General features: G+C 34.7%; 1 protein-coding gene across 4 annotated transcripts in view; it reads right to left on the minus strand.

Moving 5' to 3' along the window:
* The window catches only part of khdrbs3 (KH domain containing, RNA binding, signal transduction associated 3), a 137,776-nt gene that overhangs the window by 60,700 nt on the left and 49,097 nt on the right, over positions 1 to 27,979 (minus strand). For 2 of the 4 annotated variants that reach the window (XR_009267448.1, XM_058754725.1), the window contains exons 2-3: positions 25,510 to 25,599; positions 10,566 to 10,684 (exon numbers count right to left, since the gene is read on the minus strand). Coding sequence is in view for 3 of the 4 variants with exons in the window: in XM_058754725.1 (XP_058610708.1) it covers positions 10,566 to 10,684; positions 25,510 to 25,599 (209 nt within the window). In the remaining variant the exon portion in view is untranslated. Of the gene's footprint in view, positions 1 to 10,565; positions 10,685 to 25,361; positions 25,399 to 25,509; positions 25,600 to 27,979 lie in introns of those variants that run through there. The other 2 variants (XM_058754727.1, XM_058754726.1) reach the window with 2 other exon arrangements.

A 27,979-nucleotide genomic window follows, 5' to 3' on the forward strand; every position in this document is an offset into this window, starting at 1 on the left:
CTCCACCTGTATAGATCTGCTATGGGTTATTTTATATGCTATTTGTGCAGCAGCAATATGTCTTATACTCGCGGCACCGTATCACCATATGCATTGGCAGTAGACAGTTCCTGTACTTGCTTGCAGCAGCAGCAATAATCTACAACTACAGCAATAACCAACAGCAGCAGAAAATTCAGCAGCATCGTAGCAGATCTATTCCGCCAAGACCAAATACATTAACATTGTCATATCCATCACCATGTTAAAATCTTCTGAGAGTTGTCATGATAGAAATAATTTTTACTGTATTTTTTATCAAATAAATGTAGCCTTGGTGAGCAGATAAGAACGCTCCTCAAAACTTTGAACAGTACCGTAGCATCCCAGAACAATAAAACTGCATTTTTTAAAAACTTATTTTGGATACCTAAATAACTAAAACTAAAACTGTAACAAAATTAATAAAAACTACATAGCATATTAAAAAATCAAAAACTAATTTAAATTACTAAACTTTTAACTAAAATTAAAACTGAACTAATTCTATATATATATATATATATATATATATATATATATATATATATATATATATATATATATATATATATATATATATATATATATATATATATATATATATATAAATAAAATACAATAACAGCCATATCAACCCAAGACCGGTTACCCACGGAAGCTAAGCAGGGTTGAGCTGGTCAGTACCTGGATGGGCGACCTCCTGGGAAAACTAGGTTGCTGTTGGAAGAGGTGTTAGTGAGGCCAAAAGGGGGTGCTCATCCTGTGGTCTGTGTGGGTCCTAACGCCTCAGTATAGTGACGGGGACACTATACTATCAAAGTGCACCGTCTTTCGGATGAGATGTTAAACCGAGCTCCTGACTCTCTGTGGTCATTAAAAAAAAATCCCATGACACTCATCGTAAAGAGTGGGGGTGTAACCCCAGAGTCCTGGCCAACTTCCCTCCACTGGCCCTTGTCAATCTTTTTCTGGCACTAGTGAACAGTCTTCTTTTTCCGTTTTTTTTAACAATCATCACCAAATTTCCCCACTGGTGATGATTGTTAAATAAAACGGAACAAGAAGACTGTTCTCGTGAGTGCGGATCATAATTTCTTATACAAAGTAATTTAACAGATTGACGCACCAAAATAAAAAGATCGAGTAACGGAGGAGCGTGGTGCAAACGACGTTGTTGAACTAAATCCAGCACTAGTGCCACAAAAAATGACACGCCTCACCTTTAATAAACATTTAAAATGCATATCCATTACTCTCCGATATAAAATAGTTATTTAATCTCAATGACCAGCTACCAAGTCCTCACAAAATGAGATTAGCCAAGAAAGTGTCCCTGTCTTGTAAACATGTGTCCCATAAATGAGGCTAGAGGTGACGTCTGGAGTAAAACTGTTCCAATCAGATTCATCACACTCACCCTTCAAGCTCTCGCTCTCCTTCTCTACATCCACCTGTCAGACTGGACAAATTGAATTTGTCTTCCTCTAGTAGCTCTCTGAAGCTCTAAACAGCGCATTAGTGTCTACAGTCATCAGAGCTGTCAAAGGCAATCTGTTTAGTGTGACGCGGGGCGACGTGAATAGCCGCGCCGTATGACATTACACTGGCGCTCTCGCTCCGCTGCTGATAATTGCTTTATTTGAAGTGGCCGATCATTACGGCTCTAACGCTGAGGGCTCATGTACCCTGACATTCCTTTTAGCTCTGAGATGAAGTTTCATTTACAAGACCTGACGTCCCCATATTTTTTTCTCAACAGTTGTCCTAAAACCCATCGCTATGACAAACCTGAAGTCAACAGCAAATGCCCAACACTGAATGATGGGAGACACAGGTTGGAGCAAAAATACCATGGTTTTACCACGGTACATGTCCAAAAACCATTGTAGCACAATAGTACTTTTTGATAAGTGTACTGACTACATTTACAAAACATATGGTACTTTGATGGTATTTTGGACATGTGCCATGGTAGTACCATAGAAAAACCATGGTATGTGAATTTCAGTACCATGGTAAATTTTAAAGTATTACAGTATTAGCATTTTCATGGTGTTGCAGTCTATTACCGCCGCAGTACTTTTTAAGGCAATCATATTCACGTATCATGGTATTTATATGGCATTACCATGGTATATGTATAAAAACCACATAATACCATGCTACTTTTTGATAATGTATTGAATTATTGCAAAACATATGGTGCTACCATGGTATTTTGTACATGTATCCTGACAACACCATACATAACAATAATATACTGTATATTTCAAAGTATAACAGCATCTGATACCATGGAAGTATGTTACTATCACAGTACTTTTTGTAAGGGTAATGATAGTCACATATCATGGTATTAATATAGTACAAGGTACTTCCAATAATACCATGGTTTTACCATGTCTAAAAAACATGATAAATATACTGAAAGATTTCATGTACAAAAAGCATGGTACAACCACACTTTTTTGAGGTAGCTCTTTATTTTAAGGTGTCCATAATACAGAGTAATTACCTAGTTAAGTACTTAGTAGTAGCCGTTGTACTTACATCAAACAAAATGTACTTACCATATAACTAAGTTATAGAACAGCCTGTACTTACAGTTTGTAATTATGTAGATGTAATAGGCAGCTACTGTTACACATCTGTAACAAACCGAGTCTGTTACACAGCTACTCGTGTAACCAAAAGATTGTTACATATGTGTTGCAGACTTTATACAACGTAATTATAAATGTAAGTGCACAGACATAAGCTACCTAAATAAAGTGTATGAAGATTGTACTTAAGTGTACTTAATGTGTTTGATTTAACCCACCAGTAGACAGCTTAAATACATGTAATACCTTTCTAATTACATTAAAATTACATAATATTACACAGGCTACTTAAAATAAAGTGTATCAAGATTGTACTTAAAGGGATAGTTCACCCAAAAATGAAAATTCTGTCATCATTTACTCACCCTCAAGTAGTTCCAAACCTGTATGAATGTCTTTGTTCTGCTGAACACAAAGAAAGATATTCTGAAGAATGTGGGAAACAGAGCAGTTCTGGGGCACCATTGACTTCTATAGTATTGTTTTCCCCAACTATGGAAGTCAATGGTGCCCCAAAACAGCCTGGTTACAAACTTTCTTCAAAATATCTTCCTTTGTGTTCGGCAGAACAGAGAAATTCATACAGGTTTGGAACTACTTGAGGGTGAGTAAATGATGACAGAATTTATTTTTGGGTGAACTACCCCTTTAAGTGTACAAGTAGCTGTGTAACAGACTCAGTTTGTTACATATGTGTAACAGTAGCTGCCTATTACATCTACATAATTACAAACTGTAATTACAGGCTATTCCATAACTTAGTTACATGGTAAATACATTTTGTTTCATGTAAGTACAACGGCTACTACTAAGTACTTAATTAGGTAATTACTCTGCATTATGACACCTCAAAATAAAGTGTTACCTTTTTGAACGTAGTACCACGTAAAAAACGAGCCTGTCCTCTAACAAAAAACGACCCTATAGGTCGTTTGTGCAAGCGCCTTATTACGACCTATATTTACATTTTAAAGTTAAGCGCCCTCTAGCGCATAAAAATAATGACAGTCTCCTGTAGCGTCTGCCATCATTAAAAATGACGTATGACTGTCATTACCAATCAAAATGCGTGTTTATTTAAAAGCAATGTGTGGACTTTTTACACCGATCTCACAGTTATTTGTACATATTTTACTAGATGGCTAATTCGGTTGTAAAAAACAGTATATGAAATTTAGTACCATAGTATTTTTCAAAGTACCACAGTATTACCATTTGATACCATGGTATTATTTTACCACCACAATACTTTTATGACCCTGCTAAAAAAAACAATAGAAGCCCAATAGAAACCATCACAGAAATTATAATGGTTTCCATTAAAATACCATTATAAACCATTAGCTTTTTCCAGTAAAACCATTACAAATTCCTTTTTGTAGTGTGTTTTGGGCATTTTTCCAATAGGATTTAACATCCCACCAATAGAATCCATCACATACCAGTAGACACCATTATAGTTTCCATTAAAACCAATACAATTCACATTATAACCATTAAAACCATTACATTTTCTATTGTGTTTTGGGCAGGGTTCTATTGTTTTTTTCAGCAGGGGATAGTCACATATTATGGTATTAATATGGTACTCAAAGGTACTTCCAATAATACCACGGTTTTACCATGTCTAAAAAGCATGGTAAATGTGGTGAAAGATTATGTGTACAAAACATATGGTACTACTACAAGTTGTGGACACATTACATGAATTTTAGTACCACAGCATTTTTTAGTACCACAGTAACAGCCTCTAATACCATGGTATTATGTTACCACCACTATGATTTTACCATGGTACATGTTTAAAAACCATGGTAAATGTACTGACCGATTACACTTAAAAAAAAAAGTATGGTACTACCATGCATTTTGGACGAGGTACCATGGTATTTTAGACATGTCCCATGGTAGTACCATGGTAGTACCATATAAGAACTATTGTACATTAATTTCAGTATCAATATTGGCATCTGATACCATGGTATGGCTGCATGTTACCATATCACTTTTTGTAAGGTTATTATATTCACAAACCATGGCATTTAGATTGTGCTATAAGGTACTTTAAAGAATAGCATGGTTCTACCATGGTAAATGCTTAAAACCTTGGTAGTACCATGGTAATTTTTGGTAAACGTACTAAATAATTACACTTACAAATAAATGGTACTAAAATGGTATTTTGGACATTTATCATGATAATTCAATATAAAAACCTACATGGCACATGGATAACAGTACCATGGTAAATTTTAAAGTATCACAGTAATAGCACTTGTTACCTTTGTTTTATGTTACTGCCATGATACTTTTTTGTAAGAGTAATTATATTCACACACCATTTTTTGGCACCAAAGGTACTTCAGAGAATACCATAGTTTAACCATGGTACTGTATATGTACTGAACCATTTCACTTACATAAAGTATGATACCATGTTATTTTGGACATACTGTATATCATGGTAGCACCATATAAAGACCATGGTAAACCAATTCAAGCACATACTGTATTTTAAAGTACCACAGTATTACCATCAAATAACATATGGTATTATGTTACCACCACAGAGCTGACTGATTATTACTCATGATCTAAAGCAGCAAAAGTTTGGCAGGCAATTGGCCATAGTCTGTGGTTAAAGCAATCTTCTGATCATCCAGTTAAAGCCAGAGACTCCGGAACAGAAGACAATTATATTCAAAACACTGCAGCGCATAAACGCATCCTCCAACTAGATCATTCGACTCACTGCCCTGTGACAAATTTCATACTGAATAGATAATAATGTCATTATAAGGTCCAGCTATAATGGAGCCACAGAGCCAACATGCTCCATGGTCCACAAACATCTCGGGGCGACTGAGGGCTCCTGTAGGTGCCGGAGTCAGGAGTAAAGCTAGAACTGTGTTTAATAACACAAGCTGACATTTGGGTTTGAGTAATATTTACAGTGTAGAGGTCTGGATGGAGACTCAATTGAAGCACAATGATGCGGTTAACAAAACCTGTGACCTGACACAACCAGTGAGACCAAACCCAACCGGAACCCTAAACTAAATTAAATTAAATTGGAAAAAGATTCGAAATAAAATAAAATAAAATAATAATTCACTTAGGTTTAGGGATTTGAACAAGTCTTGAAAGTCAACAGACATTTCAAAGTTGAAAGTGAGCTGTTTTGACTAGTGGTTGGACCACCTAGCAACACCCCATCAAACTAAATCAAATCAAATCAAATCAAATCAATAAGTATCATTATTGGTTTAAGGTTAGTGATTTAAATAAGGCAAAGTTAAATTTACACTTGAAGGTGACCTGTTTCGACCTGGTCCGGCTGAACCACATAGTAACACCCTGGCAACCACCCAAAAAATTTGGCACTTGGAGTTTTGCACTTTTGAGAACCACTTATATTTCCTTAAAATAAATTAATTAATTAATTAAGCAGACCAAGACATGTAAATTGAGCTCTGATTCAGACTATTGCAGTCTGTTGGTGCATGCATGAGCAAAATTAGTTACATTCATTCAAATTGAAAATTGAATATGAATACCTATAATAATAATATATTTTTCCATTAATTACAAATTCAACCCTGATGTAATTCTGGGTCTTTTTGGTCTCAGATTAGGTACCAGACCTCTAGTATGAGTAAAAAATAAGAGTAGAGTGTGTGTATCTGTGTGTGTGAGAGATGTTTTACCCTTCACAGCACACTCCCTCTGGGATCCCAGAGCCATTTACAAACCCTCTTCAAAAAATAGCTCACACACACATTATCACCCTCTGAATGCATGTGCACACACACAGCTACTCGAATACATATATACATCATATATAGGTGCACAGAAGTGTGTATGTGCGCACAAATGTATGAGGCTGTCAACGGCCCATCTGTCCTCATGTTAGGAGCATGAATTGTTCATCTCTGAAGAGGCCAATTCACTTCTAATAATCAGTTTTATATGCTACCACTGCATAGTAAAACTTCAAGTAAGCTACATTAATGGGATAAAAATTGGTTCTTTCAAGTATTACATATATATATGTATGCACACACATGTACTACCAAGTTTGTTTTGGTTGTTGTTGAAAGAAAAACTAGTCTCTTATGTTCACAGAGGCTGCATTTATTTGATCAAAAACACAGTAAAAAGGGAATATTGTGAAATATTTTTCCAAATAAAATAGCTGTTTTCTATTTCAATACAATTTAAAATGTAATTTATTCATTTGATGTCAAAGCTTAACTTTCAGCAGACATTAGTCCACTCTTAATTTTTATCAATTATTATTGGTACTCAAATATTATGAATTGGTTCTTAATATTATCAATGCAATAAAACATATAAATGGTTTTTGCTGTTTAATATTTTTCTGAAAACTGTCACACGCTACCATTCAAAAATGTGGGGTAAGTAAAATAAAAATTAAAATTAAGGAAACTAATACTTTCATCTAGCAAGGATGCATTAATTTGCACCAAAGTGACATTTATAGTTACGCAATATTTCTATTTCAGATAAGTGCTGTTGTTTTAAATTTTCTAATCATCAGAGTAAAATAATAATATAAAAAATACTAAGCAGCAAAAAACTGTAAACGCATTGATAAAAAGAACCATTGGCTATAATTGAGTACCAATAATAATTGCTAATAATTTAGCATCAAATCAGCATATTATAATGATTTCTGAAGGATCGTGTGACAGTGAACACTGAAGTAATGATGCTGGAAATTCAACTTTGCATCACAGGAATAAATGACATTTTACAACATATTCAAATAGAAAACAGTTGTTTTAATGGTAACACTTTTGGTGACACTTTTAAAAGTGTTAATGGTAACACTTTTAAGGTGTTATTTGTTAACATTAGTTAATGTATTAACTAACATGAACAAACAATGAACAATTCATTTATTACAGTATTTATTAATCTTTGTTAATGTTAGTTAAAAAATACAATCATTCATTGTTAGCTCATGTTAGTTCACAGTGCATTAACTAATGTTAACAAACACAACTTGTGATTTTAATAATGCATTAGTAAATGCTGAAAATAGCATTAACTAAGATTAATAAATGCTGTAGTAGTATTGTTCATTCTTAGTTCATGTAAACTAATGTTGTTAACTACTGTTAAATAATGAACCTTATTGTAAAGTGTTACCGTTTTGATAACATTTAACAATATTACTGTTTTTACAGCCTTTTTAATCAAATAAATGCAGCCTTAGTGAGCATGAGAGACTTCTCTGAAAAACATTAATAAATCATAAATATTCCAAACTAAGATACATATTTGATTTATTTTTTTATACAGAATATATTAGTAGCCCAGTATAATAATGAAAGTGAATGGAAATGGAATTATGATAGACAAAAAACATGAGCACATGCTATTCTCCTTCCACATGTCCTGTTCATTTACTCATCTCTTTCGTCAATGAAACGCCTCCTCAAACAATCACATAAACACGCTGTTCTAATTATCATCTATCTAAAACCTTTCACTGCCCTAAAAAAGCTTTTTTTTTTCTTTCATCTACACCTGCTGCTTAAATTTCTCTGTTTCTCTCTTTTCTCCTGCTGTTTGTCGCTCTTTCACCCTCCACGGTTGGAACGGTGTGAATTAAAAACCACGCAAACAAAGAGGCCCATTAAATTACATTGGGAGAACTACGAAAGCACAGACTAAATGAGGTACAGAAAGAATTGTTCCTTGTGTGTGAGTCCTTTGGGTAAACAGCGGGAATATATGCACGTCACATGAACACACACACACACACACATGCTCAGTGGTATGATAATGTGATAGTCTGCCGTCAAGGTCACGCTCACCTCTACGTCTGAGAAGGGAGCAAAAAATCATCAAATAACACACTCAACAGCAGCAATATGGAAATTAGGACCATTTTCTGAAATCGCCCTGTGCATGTTTCAATATCAAACTCGTGTTCGTATTAACATGTAGCTGCGCTGTGAAGTGCTTTTCATCCTTATGAATGACTGTGGTCTGTATGTATAGTGAAGTGCTGGCGTGTGGAGTCGGGTGATAACATGTTAAACAAATGAAGGACGCAAAGGTTATCAGCTGTGAAGACATGCCTGACATTAAGAATTTCTGTCATTGAATTGACAGCATCTAATTATTCTACACTATAACACTGCATATAGAAATTCTTTGACAAATCGCCAATGGATATTTATAAAATATTATGATCAATCAGTGATTTCATTAGGGATGTAACGATCAACTCACGATTTTTTTTGTAACAAAATGAGATTTAAGACAAATTATGAATTAAATGCGTCCTTTTATTATTGCTTGGACAAAATGCTGCATGTTTCTTTGTGAAATGGAAATATAACACTATAATAATATACTAATATAGTACTTGCATATTATTACTCTTTTGTTGGTTTTGATTGCTTCTATTGTCCTCATTTTTAAGTCGCTTTGGTTAAAAGCGTCTGCTAAATAACAAAATTTAAATATAATGTAAATGTAAATAATAAAACTAAACTAAAATTTTAAAACAAGCCCCAAATCAAATAAATAAGTAACACAAATTAAAGAAATCTCTTCATATAAATAAAATAAGGCTTTGTCTGTGCTCTTTCCATTTAAAATTAGAGGCAACCAATGCATTTTAATCATGATCCAAACAAAGATGCTGCATACATGCAACATGAGCAGTTTTTAATCTAAATTAGACTGTATAATTTTGAAATTTGAAGCAAAAGCAGAATGGTTTGACTTCAGTTTTGTGAAACTATACATAAAAATATCTGCATGAAACAGAAACAGCAGACGAGCTGAATGAGACGCAGATTCACTCTCTGCCAGCAGGTGGCGCTTAAAGCGTTTCCTTGGTTTCCGCTGTAAACAAAGCAGAGCTGCACTTATGAACTTTAATATGCATTATACAGAGACAAGATGAAAAGAAAAAATACCATCTAAACTTTTCTAAAGACAGTAAGTTCCCCTCAGACATATATTCATATAAACTCTTACCCCTAATTGAATCGCGATTTGTTTAGCATCTCAACCGATTTGAATTGTCACATATTTGAATTCATTTTCAGCCGGCTCGCGGTTAATCGTTACATCCCTAGATTTCATTAGAACTGCAAAAATATTAAAGGAATCAGTCATTCAAAAACAAAAATGTACTGAAACCTTCCTAAACCCCTGGTCATCAAAGATGTAGATGAGTTTTTTTTTTTCATCACAAACGATTTGGAGTAATTTAGCATTGCATCACTTGCTCAGCACTGGATCATCTGAGGTGAATGGGTGCCATCAGAATGACAGTCCAAACAGCTGATAAAACATCACAATAATCCACAACTTCAGTCCATCAACTGATATCTTGTGAAGCAAAGTGGCGTCTTTGTAAGGCACAAATCTATTATTAAAATGTTTTAACTTAAAACCATAATCCATAATCCATAATAACACTTCCTTCAGTAAAAAAGTCCCTTCACATCAAAATCCATGTTTGACATGTTTGTTTAGAACTGTTTTGGATTGTTTTCGCTTGTAAAAGCTGCTCGATCTGTGCATATTTCTCTCCTGATTCAGAAAAGATGTTTCACTGGAGAAAACAATATTATAAGCAAAGGTCTCATATTTTAGCTGAAAGCAATAGTTTTACATGCTTCAATGATGGATTTGTTTCTTATTTTGTTTTTTTGTTTTTTTTTTTTACTTCATACGATGTTAATTGATGGACTGGACTGGAGTGGTGTGGATTATTGTGATGTTTTTATCATCTGTTTGGACTCTCATTCTGACGGCACCCATTCACTGCAGAGGATCCATTGGTGAGCAAGTGATGTAATGCTAAATTTCTCCAAATCTGTTCTGTTCTAGTTGGGTGTAACTACTGTATCATATTATACACTGAAAAAACAGCTTTGTTGTACTTACTTTGGGAAACTGTTTTACAGGGATCAAAACCTTCTGTCCCAGTTTCATGTTCTTGTTGATGACCACATCGATGAACTTCTCATCCTCTTTGTCTTCGTCTTTCTGAACCTTTTCTATTTCTGTTAAGAGAGACAGGAAGAGTTTGTCAAATCATTATCTAGGTAGAATAAAGGTTTATCCGTGTGAATCTCAGGTTCAGATAGGCTCAGATAACAGTCCTGCATTTTGCCCGATGTCATTTGTACAAAGCGTATTTTGACTGATCAGTGGACTGTGAAATAGCTTCCATTGGCCATGCTGTAATTCAATTGGATGTGCTTATAATCATATCTGATAGACATTTCTCTGTGATTGGTGGATATTTCTGTTGGTGAGGCAAGCGTTGTCTGATTAAACATTAAAGTGTGTAAATGAGCTCTTCGAACATGCACAGAAGTCTTTGTTGTTGTGGGACACAGTGGGGTGCTGGGATATTAGTCACATTAATGAGTTCTTGTATGAGTGTGGGTACTCGTGAACCATTGCATTATTATTGGGACGGAGTGGGTGTGCAACTCATTGATGTACTTAGCGGAAAACAGTATGGAAAAGGTCATTTCAGAGGCACTGGCAAGAAGATGGGAAATTCAAAATGTCCATCACACTTTCAACATCCACGTGAACTGGACAGTACAGTGATTAAATGGCATAAATCAAATGCAATATTTATCTTATCCACACAAATGTATCCAGACAACTGTTCAAATAATTTTGCATGTTCTATTTTTAAACAACTTCATATTGAATTTAGTACCGTTTCAGAGAAAATTCTCTACAACAGACCCAATTTCCAGAACAGAACATATTGATTTGAGTTAGACTTGTGTGCTCTCAAATATTCATCAAAAAAGTAAAGGGCTGCAAAAAAATATTTATGCAAAAAGTCTTCTCAGGTTGGTGTGGTACATCTGCAATACAACTTAATTGACATCCCATTGCAATAAACCAGTTCTTTTATAGCTAAAACTTAGCTTCTGGATATTCGTTCATTTATGTAACAATACCTAATTAATAGATAATCTAAAGAATGCAACAGTGACCACTGTCCACTTTTTCATTTTTCTCACTGGTATTTTTAAAAAGTCTTTGTTTAAGAGTTACAAGCCATGAACCAAACTTAAGTGTTTGAAAATCGGACACAAAGGTATAAGACAGTGTACTAAAATGGATAGTTCATCCAAAAATGAAAATTCTGTCAATTTTGTGTTCCGAAGTTGAATGAAGATCTTACAGGTTTGGACCGACATGAGGGTGAGTAATTTTGGGGTGAACTATCCCTTTTTTTGTACATAGAAACAATTTTATGTTAATTTTAAAATATGCATTCACAGTGCTTCATGGGAGCTGGGAGCCTCTGATTAATGAAGATTCCTTTGAATCATGGGAAATGTAGGTTTTCATCATCAATTCTGCTGTTATGAATGAATATTTGAAAAATATGATGAGATAATACTGCTGTAATGCATATGCCATCAATTAACAACCTTATAGCTCACAGCAGATCTTTAGAATTATTGTTCAAAATGTATTCCACTATAGAGAAAATGAATGTGATGGTTACTGGACTGTTGCACTCTATTTGCCTTCAACAGGAAGTTGCAGCCAGTTCTACATTAAAAACTCAACATTTATGTAAAGTCTGTGTCTTAAAAACTAGTGTGACCAACTAGCAGTTAGCCAAGGGTTAATGAGTCTATTTATTTTTGGATTCAAAGACCAATTGTTTTTATGTAACCAGTGACCAAAAGAAAAAAAGGATGACTAACTTTTAAGCATTTTATGTAACTGAGTGGCCACTGGTTTTAGCAGTTCGTAACTTCTTAACAAACATTCCCGAAACCTATCCCAGTAAACCCTAGTCTTTAACTCTTAATGATATTGAGAGCACTTCAAAACAGTTTAAATATGAAAGGCACTTTTAATGTTCTTTTGCACAATCTGTCATCTTGTGACGCTTATTGCACTTCAATATTCAACTCTCTTTTCCATTATTTGTGCTTTGGTGAGGACAGTTTATGCAAAATTAACTAATCAGGAAAGCACTTCTATTTAAAGAGTTATGAAGAGTCATCAAAAATAAACCAATTCTGTCTAGACTGAATTGGAGACCCATCATACAAACCATACATTACGATTATTACAAATTTAAATGGCATGACTTACTTAAATCAGATAAATATGACAATTAACTACTTTATTTTTTGCATTCCTATAAATATGTGTGAATAGTATCAGTCATTTGCAGAGACAGGTGTGTAAAATACAGTAAATAATCTTTTGTGATAATTGTACACTTGCAAAACACACGCTAGCATTGCATATTGGTTGCTAGGAGACATTGCTGTCAATCAAAAGACTGTAAAAGCTAATGGTTAAGTCTGAGGTTTTATACCGCATTTTCTATTTAAGTTAGTACTTGATGCTGGGGATTTGATGTTGCCTAGTTAGAGAATGTTGTCATGTCTCATCTGGGATCTGTGTGTCAAACTTTATTATAAATTATCAAATGAATATCTACTCAGAGAGCTGGGAAGAGAACAACCGCTGCAGCCCTTCCCCGCTCCGTTTCCCAGGTCCACAGAGACAGCAGATTCAGTGGGCTGTGGTTCATCTCATTGTTTCGTATCATTATTCCTGTAGTCGAGGGGCACAAAACGCACCCAAGAGAATACTGTGAAAAATATAAATTTCCCTCCTTAGATAACCAGCAGCCTTTCCAACAGAATGTCCATTCAGAAGATTGTGACCTACCAACAAATCTAAGCTCTGCAACAATAACGGCTATATTTTTATTCGAGGATAGACCATAACCTCCACTTTACACATATGTCAAACTAAAAGAAGTTCAACTGATTTCTGCAAATCTTTTTTTTTTTTTTATATATATATATATAGTTTCTATGCTTTAATATGCCTAAGCAGGCACATAAAAATATATACACACTACAGGTCGAATTGTTGTTTTTGAAAGATATGCTTTATTTATATGAAATATTTTTAGAATTTAAAATAACTATTCTCTATTTGAATATACTTTAAAATACAATTTATTCCTGTGATGCAAATCATTAATCCAGTATTTAGTGTCACATGATCCTTCAGAAATCATTCTAATATTCTGATTTGCTGCTCCAGAAACATTTCAGTGTTGAATACAGTTGTGCTGCTTAATATTTTACATTTTTCATCTTTTGTGAAAAAAGAAAGTTTAAAAGAACAGTATTTATTTAAAATAAAAATTTGTAACAATGTCAATGTCTTTACTCCCAATTTTGATCAATTTAATGCATCCTTGGTGAATGAAATTATTGATGTAAGATTTTTTTTCTGACCCCAAACTTTTGAACAGCGTATATATTTTGTATAAAATCATTGGTAATAAACAAAATTGTTGTAGAATCTGATTCACTAAAGTAACTGTGAAAAATTTGAACATTGAAAGTTGGCGTGTTTGTGTTGAAAATTGAAATTATTGTGTTGATAATTGAAATACTCATTGGCGCCAATAGCCTATACAGCAACCCGAGTTCGAATCCCGGCTCGAGGACCTTTCCCAATCCCACCCCCCTCTCTCTCCCAATTCGCTTCCTGTCAACTCTAAACTATCCTATCACAATAAATGGAAAAAAATGCCAAAAATAAATCTTTAAAAAAGAAATACTTGTGGCACTGCACTATATTTCAGAGCATTTTACACACATTTAAACAAGATTGTGGATGGTTCGTGAATAAGATACAGGGGTTTACATTGGAATACGAAGAGCTGAAGTGATGTAGCAGTTTATTGAATTCAGCCCTCATTGTTTGGAGAAGATGGGGTCTCAAGACTCCTTATCCTTAACATGTCAAGATAATGTAATTTCTGTCCAAAGCTCTCAGTCGTGATGAAAGCGTGCAGAGCAGCACAGTATCAGAGCTCAGGTGGGGTGAAATTAATAGTACTGTACAACGAAAGAAATTTGGGCTTTTTAATTTAAAATTCATAAGCTGGCATGATTTGTGGGATTAGGGCGGACTCCCCCATAAGACTCCAGCAGAGGAGAGGAGAGCCAGAAAATGCTCCATTAACTCCTCAAATTTCACTTCCTGCTCACAAAGAAGTGGCAGAAAGAGGAGATTGGCAATAACATCTCAAACAGAAGCTCTGAGAGATGGGAAACGCTCAGCGATCCAGGAACAGACCATACAATGTGGCGTCTGCTTCAAGGCAAGATGAAGAAAAATTAATTTTTCATATACAAATATAAATAAAGGTCTTGCAAACAAGAAATGTCTGTTTAATACTATCCCAAAAGACAGTATATCATATTTTAAACCATTTTTTTTGCATAATATACAACACATGGAAATGAGTCTGCCATTTTAAAAGGTCCCAAGACAACCTCAGGATACTGAGGAAAAAAGCTTGAAAAAAGTCACACAAAAAACAACACATGCGTTTAAGAAAACAGCAACAAAAGCATTTTCAGAGGTCTAGAGTACAAAGCCATGCTTCTCAAGACAAAAGATGTGTCAAACATCCAAACTAATACTGGTCATACTTGACAGAACAGCTGACAAATGTTGAACATTACACTCTCAAGTACAAAACATTTCTCCACCCTTCTCTTTTCACTAGGCTTTCTTCGCCATTCATTTTCTGTTTGTGTAGTCTTGCCCTGTAGTAAACCAAACACAGCATGGGTGCAACCAAAGAGGAGAAAAACGTGAACCTTTCTGACGGCAAACAATGTCAAAGTGCAGAGAATCTGGTGTCAATCTGCAGCATTCAGCTCTTGAATTCAGCCCGTGTTGCATAAATAAAGCTCTTGTGCTTCTTGAAATGGACACCAACCACAGAGTGCTATAGAATTTAACCAGACGAAACAGAGGCCTAAGGTTCTTCAACCTTCTCAAGTGAGAAGTTTTCTGCTTTCTAAATGGAGGTGTGGGCTCAATTCCCATTTCTACCAATTGGCACAAAGTAATGATGCTCGAAGGTTAAAGAGCTGGGCTTGTAACCAAAAAGCTTTAAGGTTTAAACCTTAACAGTAGTAACAGACAAACTATGGGCTCTTACCATTATATGTATTCATTTCACAGAGGTTTTTATCCAAAGAAACTTACATATGAGAGAAACTGAAACATGAAAGGCTTTTTCTGCTAAGAAAATAATTATACAAATTAATGCATTGGCGGTTGCATTGCGGCTCACACTATAGCACGGCAGATATGAGACATGTGTCAAGGTGAAAATACTTCATCTTTCCTAATGCAGTGCATTAATGTAATTTTTTTTATTATTTTAGCAATTTATGAAATGTATACCTTAAATGCAATGTACTGTAAGTCGCTTTGGATAAAAACATTGCATAAGTGCAAAAATGTAATGTTTTCCAATGAGCTATGAATTGATATATCACAAGAAAGAACTTGAGCATACCAAGTTATTATACTTTCAACTGTAACAATTACCTGGTAAAATATAAAGACATATTAACATTCTGAAAACTAGCCAGTTATTATTTTAATAAGAACTTGCTAATGAATTCTGAATTTGATCATTAATTTCTATATTAATTTCTAAAGTCTGGGCTGGCTTTTCATACCATTCAAAAAGCTGACTGTATTAATAAAACATTTTATTTAGCTTTAATTTTATAATATAAAATTCAGCATCAAATCAGCATATTAGAATGATTTCTGAAGGATCATGTGACACTGAAGACTGGAGTAATGATGCTGAAAACTGCATTTTAAAATATAACTTATTTCACAATAGTACAGTTTTTTCCTGTATTTTTAAAGCACATGAATGCAGATTTGTTGAGCATAAGATACTTCATTAAAATATTTAAAAACTGTATATAAAAATATATAAAAAGTACTGTGCCTCTCTCTGTGTGTACAGTATATATATACACAATACAATTATTTTGCATTTTTCCCCAATTTAATAGTGACAAACAAGCAATTACGTCACCTACAGTACCATATACAAGATAAGACAGCTGACATCTCTCAGAAAAGCTAAACCAAAAACAAAGACTGTTCCTTATACAGTATTTTCATATTGGTGCTGAGAATATTGCACATATGTGTGCCACATGGATTGTTCCAAGGAAAAAAAAACTATAGGATTCCAAGATTAAATTTTCCCTTGAGGCAAAAACTGGAAGAACACAATTTGCAGCAATGTATTATGTTGCAAGACAAAACTAACCAACTGGTGAGTAACTCCAGCCACTTTTTACATGCATTCAGCGCTTGGTGAGAAATCGTTTCAGACCATGCCAGTATCTCGGCATCCAAACCGTAATATATTCAAGCCACAACTCTGCTTACAGTCCTGGGCTGACATGGAAGGCACTTCTAAAAGGGCAAAATGTTAGTCTAAAAACAAGAGACAAAAGCTTTCTTAGCTCCATGTTGATATTTATCGGCTGAAAGTAGCATGCAGAACATTTTTGGGCTATAGTTATTGATTTCCATATATTTCTGAAGTCTCCAGTTCCTCTGTTTTTACGGTTGCACGCAGTCCAGTTCTCGGCCGGGCCTGTGGAGCGTCGGCGTAACAGAATAGCAGCAGAAAATGAAAAATAAGATACGTGTTGTGAAACACTTTAGAGCGCTTTTTCAAGAGTGGGCTGCCATGACAGATCGCAGATCAATACCAGCGGCTGCCCGCTGTCATCGCCCCATGTCACCCTGCCCACATCTCATTCCTGCAACCCTCCCTCTGGACTCCGACCCGCTCAACGCTGAGAAAGAAAGAAAAATGGCTATAGATTTCCATGACAACCAACACATTTCTTTTTTTCCCCTCGGGAAAAGCATGTTGCGATGTGATGTGTTAAAGCTGCAGACTGGAGTGACAGAGAGTGTGGCCTCCAAGGCTCAAACACTCGCTTTCTCGGCGGCTTTCAATGCAGTTTCAAATGTGGCACCGTTTCAGCAGGCCCTGACGAACACCAGCATCTCTCCATATGCAAATTTAACTAAATCAGTGCAATCTTCAGGGCATTTCTTTGTGTCGTAATCTCTGGTGTCTCTCTCGCACCACACCGTGTTCCCACAACGCGCTCGGATTGTAAAGCAAATGAGCGCGAGGCAGAGTGGAAATATATTTCTTCATTATGAAACAATTCTGTCGACAGGCAAAGCTGTAATGAAAAGCAGATAAGTCACAGGGAGATGGTGACGGCGAAGCGGCGGGAGGTCTCACTCGCAAGCATGTACGCTGATCTACTTTCTATGAATTTAGATATTTCTGCAGCTGCTTTCTAATAAAAAAAAATCATGAATCGGTTTGCACGAATACAATCCATCCTATAATAAGACAAGGCTATGTTTTATAGTAAATATGCAATAGGGATGGACAGCATGAGCAAAATCTTTCATCATGGTACAAATCATTTTGCATTGTGATAAATGTATATCACAATTGAATTGAATTGAAATTTATTTGACAAGTTTATAAACTGTCGAGGATAAAAACACAATAAAGCCATTGGCTTATTTCACAATGTAGCTATTTTTGCTGGTTATTCACTGCAAGAAATGGCTTTTATATTAAATATACATGTGTTAATGCTTATTTTTAGGTAACAGTATGAATGAAATACTTTGCAAATGAGATTTAATTTCATTATTTTCACAAGCACAAATCAAATAATTATTAGCAAATACACTACCGGTAAAAATAATTACGACTAATTGGAATAATTATGATTTTTTTATGTTTTTGAAAGAAGTCTCCTATGCTCATAAAGGCTGCATTTATTTGAACAAAAATACAGTAAAAACAGTAATATTGTGATATAACTACAATGCAAAATAACTGGTTTCTATTTGAATATATTTTAAAATGTAATTTATTCCAGTGATGTAAAGCTGAATTTTCAGCATCATTACTCCAGTCTTCAGTGTCACATGATCCTGGCTTGGGATGGGTTTCATCACGCGTCTCAACCAACGAGAGCATTTGGGGAAAAGAATGCAGAAAAGAACACAACGTCCCATCTCTTCCAACCGAGCCAGGGATGGCTGAACAAACTATGCCCGAGCGCGGCACAGAGCGATCACACTAGTCAAACGAAACGGGCTTTGGGGGTCAAACGGGGGTTAAGATTGCCTAGTGTGAGTACACCCTTATACTCCCGCATCCCGCACACACAAGTCTCTACCTGCCCACACCCGCACTTGTCCATCAAGTATTGTCCCGTGCTGCACTCTTCTGCGTTGGGTCCCGCTATAGTGCAGGTCTCTACTCGGAAGGTGCCTGTTATAATGTTATGATCGAGGCTCTGGACTCTGAGCATAACTTGTTTTTCTATAACAAACTATAAAATATTTTCTATAAAAAGTTAATGCCCTGGCAGTAGCAAATAGCTTTGGTTTTATATTTAATTTGATTACATTAATGTTATAAGTTGAGATTTACAATAAATATTTTAACTCCTACTATGTAAAAGGAATACTGCTGTAAAAAAGCACCTTATTACCTTATTATTAAAAGCACCTTACAAGTGTTTGCAAACCAAATATTATTGCACTTGTGTTCATATAGCAGTACTTTTAAATGAAAAATGATTGAATGAATTGAATGCATTATTGAACTTTGTGCATAATGCGATTAATCACAATTAATCACAGAAAACCATACGATTAATAGCGATTAAAAAATTTAATCATTGCCCAGCACTACTAATAACCTGAGAACACAGACCAGAAACCTTAATTGCATGACATAGTCTTTATAGCATGTAATTTACCTACCAAAATACATACATCAGATCCACGTGATCCACGTGACAAACCCTGATAACATTCCTCTATGAGTGTTTAAAGTAAACTGAATACTAAAGAGTGGCTAAACTATCATCACAATCCCTAGACTATCATCACAAGCTATTTTGTTGATATACTGTATATGTTACTCTTATTATAGCATAGATGCGTTGAAAGAAACATCAATAAACTGATATCTCTGCTTAGTGAAATTTCTTCAGGAAAGTCTTATTTTCATAAAGATCATGTAGCATGCTGTGCTTCCACATTAAAATTCACGGCACATGTGGAGCACTGGGATGTCATTAAGTGGGGTCAGGCTGCCCTTTTATACTAACCACTTAATGGGTTTGTACAGTAGTGTACTCTACATGATAAATGAACTCAACTGTAGAGATTACTAAAGCATGTTCAGGGAAATCCTGTATATATATATATATATATATATATATATATATATATATATATATATATATATATATATATATATATATATATATATATATATATATATATATATATATATATACATACATACATATACATATACATATATATATAATATTCAAATTCCTTGCATGTCCAAACATACAATAAATATCTTTCTGACTTCTGAATAAATAGTTAGCATGACTTAGAATTCCTTATGATGTCATAAGGTGATATCATAAAGCTAAAGAATTCTTCATGATTAGTTTTAAGTAGTTAGCAATTATTAGTTAGTATCACTAGTTTGAGAATTCAGCAAGGAAGGAACTGTTGAGCTGTAAACATGCTCTATATGTGGATGGAGAACCAAACTACCAGATTTTTCCTTCCAGAAATAAAAATAAAAGCAGACTGACCTGCTTATCAAATGAAGAACTTCTCATTTGTTATCGTTACGATCTAAGTGAACTCTTACTGTGGTTTGTCTCCGTGAACAAAGAAATATTTTCATGAATAGTCCATTTAATGGTAGCAGTGAAGTAATTGCTACGGATACATTTCAAACCGGTTATTTAAACGTAATGTCCTTCTCTCCATGAGCGATTAGAGCGCAACATATTTGCTTTGACCTTGTGCGACTTGCATTTCTAGTCTGATCTTCAGCCTTGGCAAGATTAAGACCCACATCTTTAGCGTCTGACAGACGTCCCATTCAGAGCCCAAATAAAGAGGCCAAGGGAGAAGTCTGAGACGCCCGGGCCGTAATCTCGCCTTCCCACCGCCTCCCGGATCAGCAGAACAGAACTGAGTGAAAAATTCAGCTGGCCAAAAGCTCGTCTGTCCTTTGAAGGTTATTTACACCACAGAAAAATCTGTGAACAATTCCAACCGTGACTCTTAAGAGATGACAGGAATCGGACGTGTTAATAAGATGGAATGTGAGACAATGTCCTCTGTGGGAATATGAGAAATGCTAATTATTTGGAACACAAACATTAACACGCCATTCGCTCATGAATATTATAATGCCGCAGGCATTCGTTTGCAAAAAATTATCCGCCGTTATAATGGATTTTCATGAGGGAAACATTCGCTCTTTATGCGGTGGAAAAAAATCACTTATTATTTTGATGCCTTCTGGTTTATCATTAAGGGCTTAAGTTTTTTCAAAGGCCGCCCGAAATATTTAATATGCATCTCAACAACAGAACAACAGGGGACCCCAACTTTTGTGGCTAATAATACTCTTTCATCCTCTCTTTGAAGTCATTCATGAAATGTTAATCAACAAAAACGTGCTAAAAGTCACATTTAATCGCACTAACTGCATTCAGTGTAGTAAAGAAACACACTGCAAAAAAATACTGTTTTAAAGTTAAAAGTAAAAATATATTCTTAAATAAATATCCTAAATCCACCCTAAATAAATAGAAATATCTTACAATTCCTACCCTACCCTCTAAATACTCTAACATCCTATAGTAAACTTAAACTGTTAAAAAAAAAAAAAACACTCACACAAATTACTTGAGAGACTTAGAATTGTTTGTGGTGATATATGTTCAATTAATTTAAAGGGGTCATATGATGCGATTTCAAGTTTTCCTTTCTCTTTGGAGTGTTACAAGCTGTTCATGCATAGATAAGATCCCTAAAGTTTCAAAAACTAAAGTCTCAAACCCGAAGAGATAGTCTTTATAAAAGTTAAGACTTGTCCATGCCCTCCTAAAAAGGCACATTTAAACACGCCCCCACATATCTACGTCACTTTGTGGGAAGATTTGCATAACACCGCCCAAATGTACACGTAAAGAAAGAGGGCGTGATTTTGATTTTCGCTGTAGTATTGTTGCTGCCACCGGCACCATGTCCTTGAGACGCTGTGTTTCGTTGTGAAAGCGAAAGTACTTTGTTTGGGCTTCCAAAAGAGGACACAACTAGAAATCAGTGGTTAAGTTGTATTTACAACACTGTTCCAGAACAGTTCAACCCAAATATTAGAGTGTGTGCAGCACATTTTACGAAGGACTATTTCCTGAACCTGGGAGAGTAGCCTACAATGCCAGCTGTGCACAAAGACTGTTTCTATAAAGTGGGGCAATTCCAACTTTGCAAGAACAGTCTGGTGATTATGACTCGCAGCCTGTAAGTATGTTTTCATATTTAAAGAATTTGCCACTGATGATTCAAACGCAAGTTTTGAGCTGTGTAGAGTAGCGCCTGTTGTTTGTCGTTCATCCCATCACAAATGCAGACATAGTAATGTTTACGTGGCATGATGCAACGCGACGTGTAAAAAGACAGTGTAAGTCATTATAATCAGTAATTATGTCCCCACTGGATGCAACAAATGCCTCGTTTATAACGGGTTTTATTATTTTTGTCTTGTCGCGCTGGGACACGGCATCACAATACGGTAAGGGGGCGATTTATGCCAAACAAAGTGCCAATGGGGTTATAAAAATAAAATAAAAAAGCAACATTATTTTATCTCATTTTGACCAAGGTAAATTATTCTTAAAGTGCCCCTATTATGGGTTATAAAAGGTTCATATTTTGGTTTTGGGAGTCCCTAACAACAGGTTGACATGCATGCAAGGTCAAAAAACACTTTCATTTTCTTATAATATGCATTTATTTTTACCTTATTTGCTCAATAACTCCCAAACAATTAGTTTGACGATTCATTTTTACAAACCCCTCCTTTGCGTGATGCTAATCTGCAGTGATTGGTTGATTTCATTTAAAGCAGTGTTTGTGAGCTCAGTGCTGCTTTGTGTACAGCTGTTACCGGGGAAACAGCTATATTTAATGCTCCAAAAGTGGCACCTAGTGGCAAAGAATTAATTTGCATTTTCATTTAGACCAACGCAAAAATCAAGTTTCCCAGGTCTGTGTGTGCAACAAGTGGGTGGGCAATATGCTAATGTTTCATGTTGACGTCAACATGAAACGGCTTGGGATTTGTTTTAAAAATGACTCATTTCAATGATTCAGAGTCTAATCTTTCTTTTGAGAGACAATAACTTTATACACAGTGCACTTTCAGATTTAAAAATTTACAGGATGTTTTCATTCACTTAAGGTCATTGCACACTGAGTCTGAAATTTTTGAGTGCGTTTTTCCGGTTTTTTCGCATTCCTCATCCTTTCCTATCAAAATGCATTCTACGGATGCAAAAATGCAGAAAATCGAACTTGATCCTATTTTTTTTATGCCAGACGAAAGTTTCAGAGGCAGTATGTAAACGTGATTGACAAAACATGAGGTCGTATTTATTTTTTAACATGCGAAAATTTCGGACTCAGTGTGCAATGACCTTTAGAGCTGTGTTACACACTGCATAAAAGGTCATTTTCAAAAATCCATAATAGGGGCACTTTAAATACACTTAAGAACACTGTACTGTAATAAAGTATATTTAGGACACTGTACTTGAAAAAAATGATTAAGAAAGTGTTTTGCACAATAGGAAATTAAATAGCATAGCATTTCAATAAAAATCTGAACTATTATGGGTTATAAAAGAATAAAATTGGTTCGCATTACAGCAATTGACATGAAAATATCATAATGCAAAAAAAAAAAAACTAAATGTTTCTGAAAAAAAAATAGGCAGTAAAAACAGCTGCACATTTCTTCATGAGATTCACTTATCAAGCTTTCTTGTTTTTTTTGTTTGTTTTTTTCAGCAATGCATTATAAATACGTGCAAATAATTATTTGCATATTTAATAAGGCTCAGGTCACTCATACAAGTGTATGTGAGTGTGTGAACATGAGATGTGTTATATAAGCAAATGAGAATTCTCTATGTATTATTAAAGTCTGTCTCTTAATCAAATATTCCCTTTTCTTGAACAAAACAAAACATGAGCAAAGACACAGAGAGACAGACGCACAGTCCCACAGGAACACACTCTATCTACACATTTTAGGACTTCATTACCTACCTGAGCTTAGTAAATGTGTGTTTGTGTGTATTTAAATGCTAAAGCAGGGTTTAACATCTATCCTGGTTACTTGTCATTTCCATTCGACCTGCTGCGTCTATGTGTGTGCGCTTGTTAAAAATGCAGGTGGAGAGACAGACGGAGAGAGAAAGACAGATCCAGATGAGATAGGGCATCTGTTCTGCTCTCCACCAGACGTCGGCCTCTTCTGTCTGTCATATCATATTTCATAAGTCTTATCTTTTTGGTCCTTGCAAAAAAAAAAAAAAACACAAATTTTGAATCAGCATTTTCAATCTGCTGTTTGTTTGTTTTTTGTTTTGTTTTTTCTCAAATGACCTGGCAACCCTGATCCATAATACCACTTTCTCCAGTGAAAAAGACATATTTGTTTAAAATGGTTTTGAAATGTTTTTGCTTGTAAACGGTGCTTGATCTGTGAATATTTCTCTCCTGATTCAGACCAGATGACTTTTTCACTAGAGAAAACAATATGGACTTTAGCCAGAAGCGACAATTTAAAGTTAAATGTTAATGATGGATTTGTTTATTACAAACATGCAGCTTTTCACTGTGGTGTGGTGTGGATTACTTGTGTATTATTGTGATGTTTTTATCAGCTGTTTGGACTCTCATTCTGATGGCACCCATTCACTGCAGAGGATCCATTAGTGAGCAAGTGATGTAAAGCTACATTTCTACATATCTGTTTTGATGAAGAAATAAACTCATCTACATCATGGATGGCCTGAGGGTGAGCAAATCCAAATCCAAATTGTAATTTCGAGAACTATTCCTTTAAGAATTCCTTCCTACCATCGTCTGCTTTTCAGCAAATCCGTTTCAGCAAATCTCACATAACATAATTAATATTCATGACCTACACCGCACATGGCACAGTCTGAGTTGACAGAAAGTAAACATCCTGAAGAGAGATGTGCAAAACAGAGAAAAGAGAAGCCAACTTAGACATAGATTGTGCGTTTTATATTCATAGTTGTCACAACGTTTCAGGCCCAATTATTAAACGTTCACAGCAAAATGCAAGAGTGCATGAGGTTTCTGGATAGTTTCGTTTGTAAGCTTACAAAAGGTCTGTCATATGAGATTGTCTGGTGGCAACTAGGCATTGAAAACCATGTCATGGCTGTGAAGAGAAGCTGATGAGACTTATAATGCATCCACCTAGGTTTCCAATCATTCCTACACACCCCGAAACATTTATCTGTTTTTGGAGCACAAAAAATGTCCAGCACAATTTTCATTGTTTCCAGCAAGTCTTTACATGAATATGACATTTTTAATTGTGACTTTAGTCTTCAAATGCGTCTGAGGCCACTTTTTTCACTTTTGGAAAATAAAAACACACTAAAAAATGCCATCCTGAAAGAGAGAGATCATAGGTAAGGTTATGCTTGGTTTAAAGCCATCTAAATAAGCTTAGGAACATCCTATTTGAAAATTTAATTTCTTATATTAATTACTTGAGGAACTACTGACCTTCAAGGGTCAGTGTGACATTAAAGAGTGTATTAAAGCAGATGGGAGGGGCTTCTGTTTTCACCTGACCTATAAACACCACCCACCAATGCACCTGTACTGCACCTGAACTTCTCAGAAGAAAAATCCCTTTTTAATCCGGTCAGGATCTCTGAAGGAGAAATGAAGGAGGGGAATGACACAGCAGAAAACTCTGGCTGAGCGACAGCGATCCAAATGTTCATAATCATCTGTGACGAATGAAATTTCATACTCTCCAGTTCATCAGGGTTGAGCTTTCCAGCCTGGGGTTCTAACTCACAATACACACAGAAGCAAGGAGATGGAAATGTGAAATTGAAACCTGTGAAAATTGTGAAAAGAAAAAATGAGTATTTTTTTTACAACTCAAACCCCTAAAATATGCTGAGTAACAAAAGAAATAACATAATTCCTTACAAAAATATGCACTATGGTAATATAAATAAAGCTAAAATACTACAATATAAATTTAAGTTGTTTTTTAAAAAGCTTAAAATAAAGCTTAAAAAAAAAATAAGTTGAAGTGCTAAATAAAAGTGAAAATATTTTTTTAAAAATTAACTAATACAAATGTCAAAAGCACATGAATTCACTAAAACTTAAAATAATAATTTACATTGAAAATATAAAAAAGCTAATCAATAATAAACTATAATAATATATAAATGCAACTAAATCAACACTGCATACAACTCATGAATGTGTGCAAGCTTCAGCAAAACTTGGAAAAAAGTCATTAACTTGTCATTACTTCTAAAATCACAAGGATGTGAAACAACCTGGTTAAATGACAACAGAAGTTTATGTTTTGGATAAAGTAAGTATTTTTTTTACAAAACGGTTTGTGTGGGCTGAAGCTCGCAGTCAAACGATGCTGTGTTCTCCAAACATCTGTCATCCTCTCGCCCTCTCTGTATTTCACACTCTCCTCTGAGCGCTACAGCAGAATTTCCCCATGTACTGTTCAGAGCGAAGACAGAAATCTGTCAACTAACGTGACGCAGTAAACACCCCGAGCAATAAAGACTATCCAAAACAACTCTGTGCTTGTACGAGCTTCATCTTTTAAGCAGCGGAATGAAAGTGAAATGCGCTGCTCCAAGTTTGCGGCTTGAAAAAATGTGTGTAGAGGAGCCAAACTTGCTCACTGTCTAGGCTTGAGTTTCTCGGGGACACCATACCGCTCCAACCGCTCTCCATTATTTATGCTAGTGCTACAGGACCTTTGAGATGAAAGAACCGAGGAGAGAGAGAGAAAGGGAAAGAGAGAGGAGGTAAACTACAGGGACAGAGGTACAGTACCCTTCCAAGGTACATGTCAAGTAGAGCAAGGAACCGTCGTCCTGTCAGGGTATAGCTGCCACTCCAGACAGAGAGACAGACAGAAAGAGGTAGGCTTTTCACGCCAAGGTCAGACCTCAATCCGCACGGCGCACAGCTGCAGCGGGAGAACAGTGTCGTCTGACAGGCCGAGCCGCTTCTCCTCACTAATAATTACAGGTAAAGCCCAAAGGAAAGAAAAATCACAAAGGAGATCTCTTTAATAGCTCAGCTGTTTCTTCTAAACAACAAGATTAAATGAATATCAAACATTTTGCTAAAGTCTGAGATGGTTCTCCTGGGAAGAAGACCTTAGTAAGCTCACAACATTTCTTTTACTTTCTAGCAACACCATAAACCTTTCTAAGAAACCCATGGAAAAGTCAGAGATCGCAATATAAACCAGCATTATTACAGTAAACTAAAATCAAAAAAAAAAAAAACATTTTTGCTATCTGAAATAAAATGAACTGAAATGAAAAATGTATTAATGTTTATTTCTTTATTTAAAATTTCTTTATTTATATACATTTTTAGTTTCATTTTACATTGATATATAATTTATTTAGGTAACAAAGGTTCATTAGTTAACTACATTAGTTAACATGAACTAATAATGAACTGCACTTATATAGCGTTTATTAATCTTTGTTAATGTTAATTTCAACATTTAATAATACATTATTAAAATCTTGTTAACATTAGGTAATGCACTGTGAACTAACATGAACTAACAATGAACATCTGTATTTTTATTAACTAACGTTAGTGAAGATTAGCAAATACAGTAACAAATGTATTGCTCATGGTTAGTTCATGTTAGTTAATACATTAACTAATGTTTAACTAATGAACCTTATTGTAAAGTGTTACCTTTATTTATATAAAAATAATTACAATTAATTATTAAAAACAACAAATTATTTATTTATTTATTTATTATTATTTATTTAATGTTATTTCAATTCATGTAATTAAAATTTTTCTCTTTTCATTTAGTTTAACTTAATAAATAATAAAATAGCTAAAAGTAAAACTTAAAAATTTAATTAAAAGTAATTATTAAAACAGATTATTATTATTTTAATTTCATTTAAATGAAAAAAGAAACTTGTAATACAATAGCTAAAAGTAAAACTAATACAATTAAAATGAATTATTAAAACAGCAAAATCTAATACAAATGACAAAAACAACAAAATTACTAAAACTTAAAAATTAAAATGAAAGCAGAAAATAAAAAATATATGTATATATAATCAAAATAAAACACTAAAAATATTCAATATTTTTAAACTTTAAAATTAAAATGAAGGCAGAAAATATTAGGTATATCTAGTATCTCAATGATACACTGATATATTTATATTTATATATTATAT

Source organism: Onychostoma macrolepis, chromosome 19 (assembly GCF_012432095.1).
Source record: "Onychostoma macrolepis isolate SWU-2019 chromosome 19, ASM1243209v1, whole genome shotgun sequence".
Taxonomy (NCBI): Eukaryota; Metazoa; Chordata; class Actinopteri; order Cypriniformes; family Cyprinidae; genus Onychostoma; species Onychostoma macrolepis.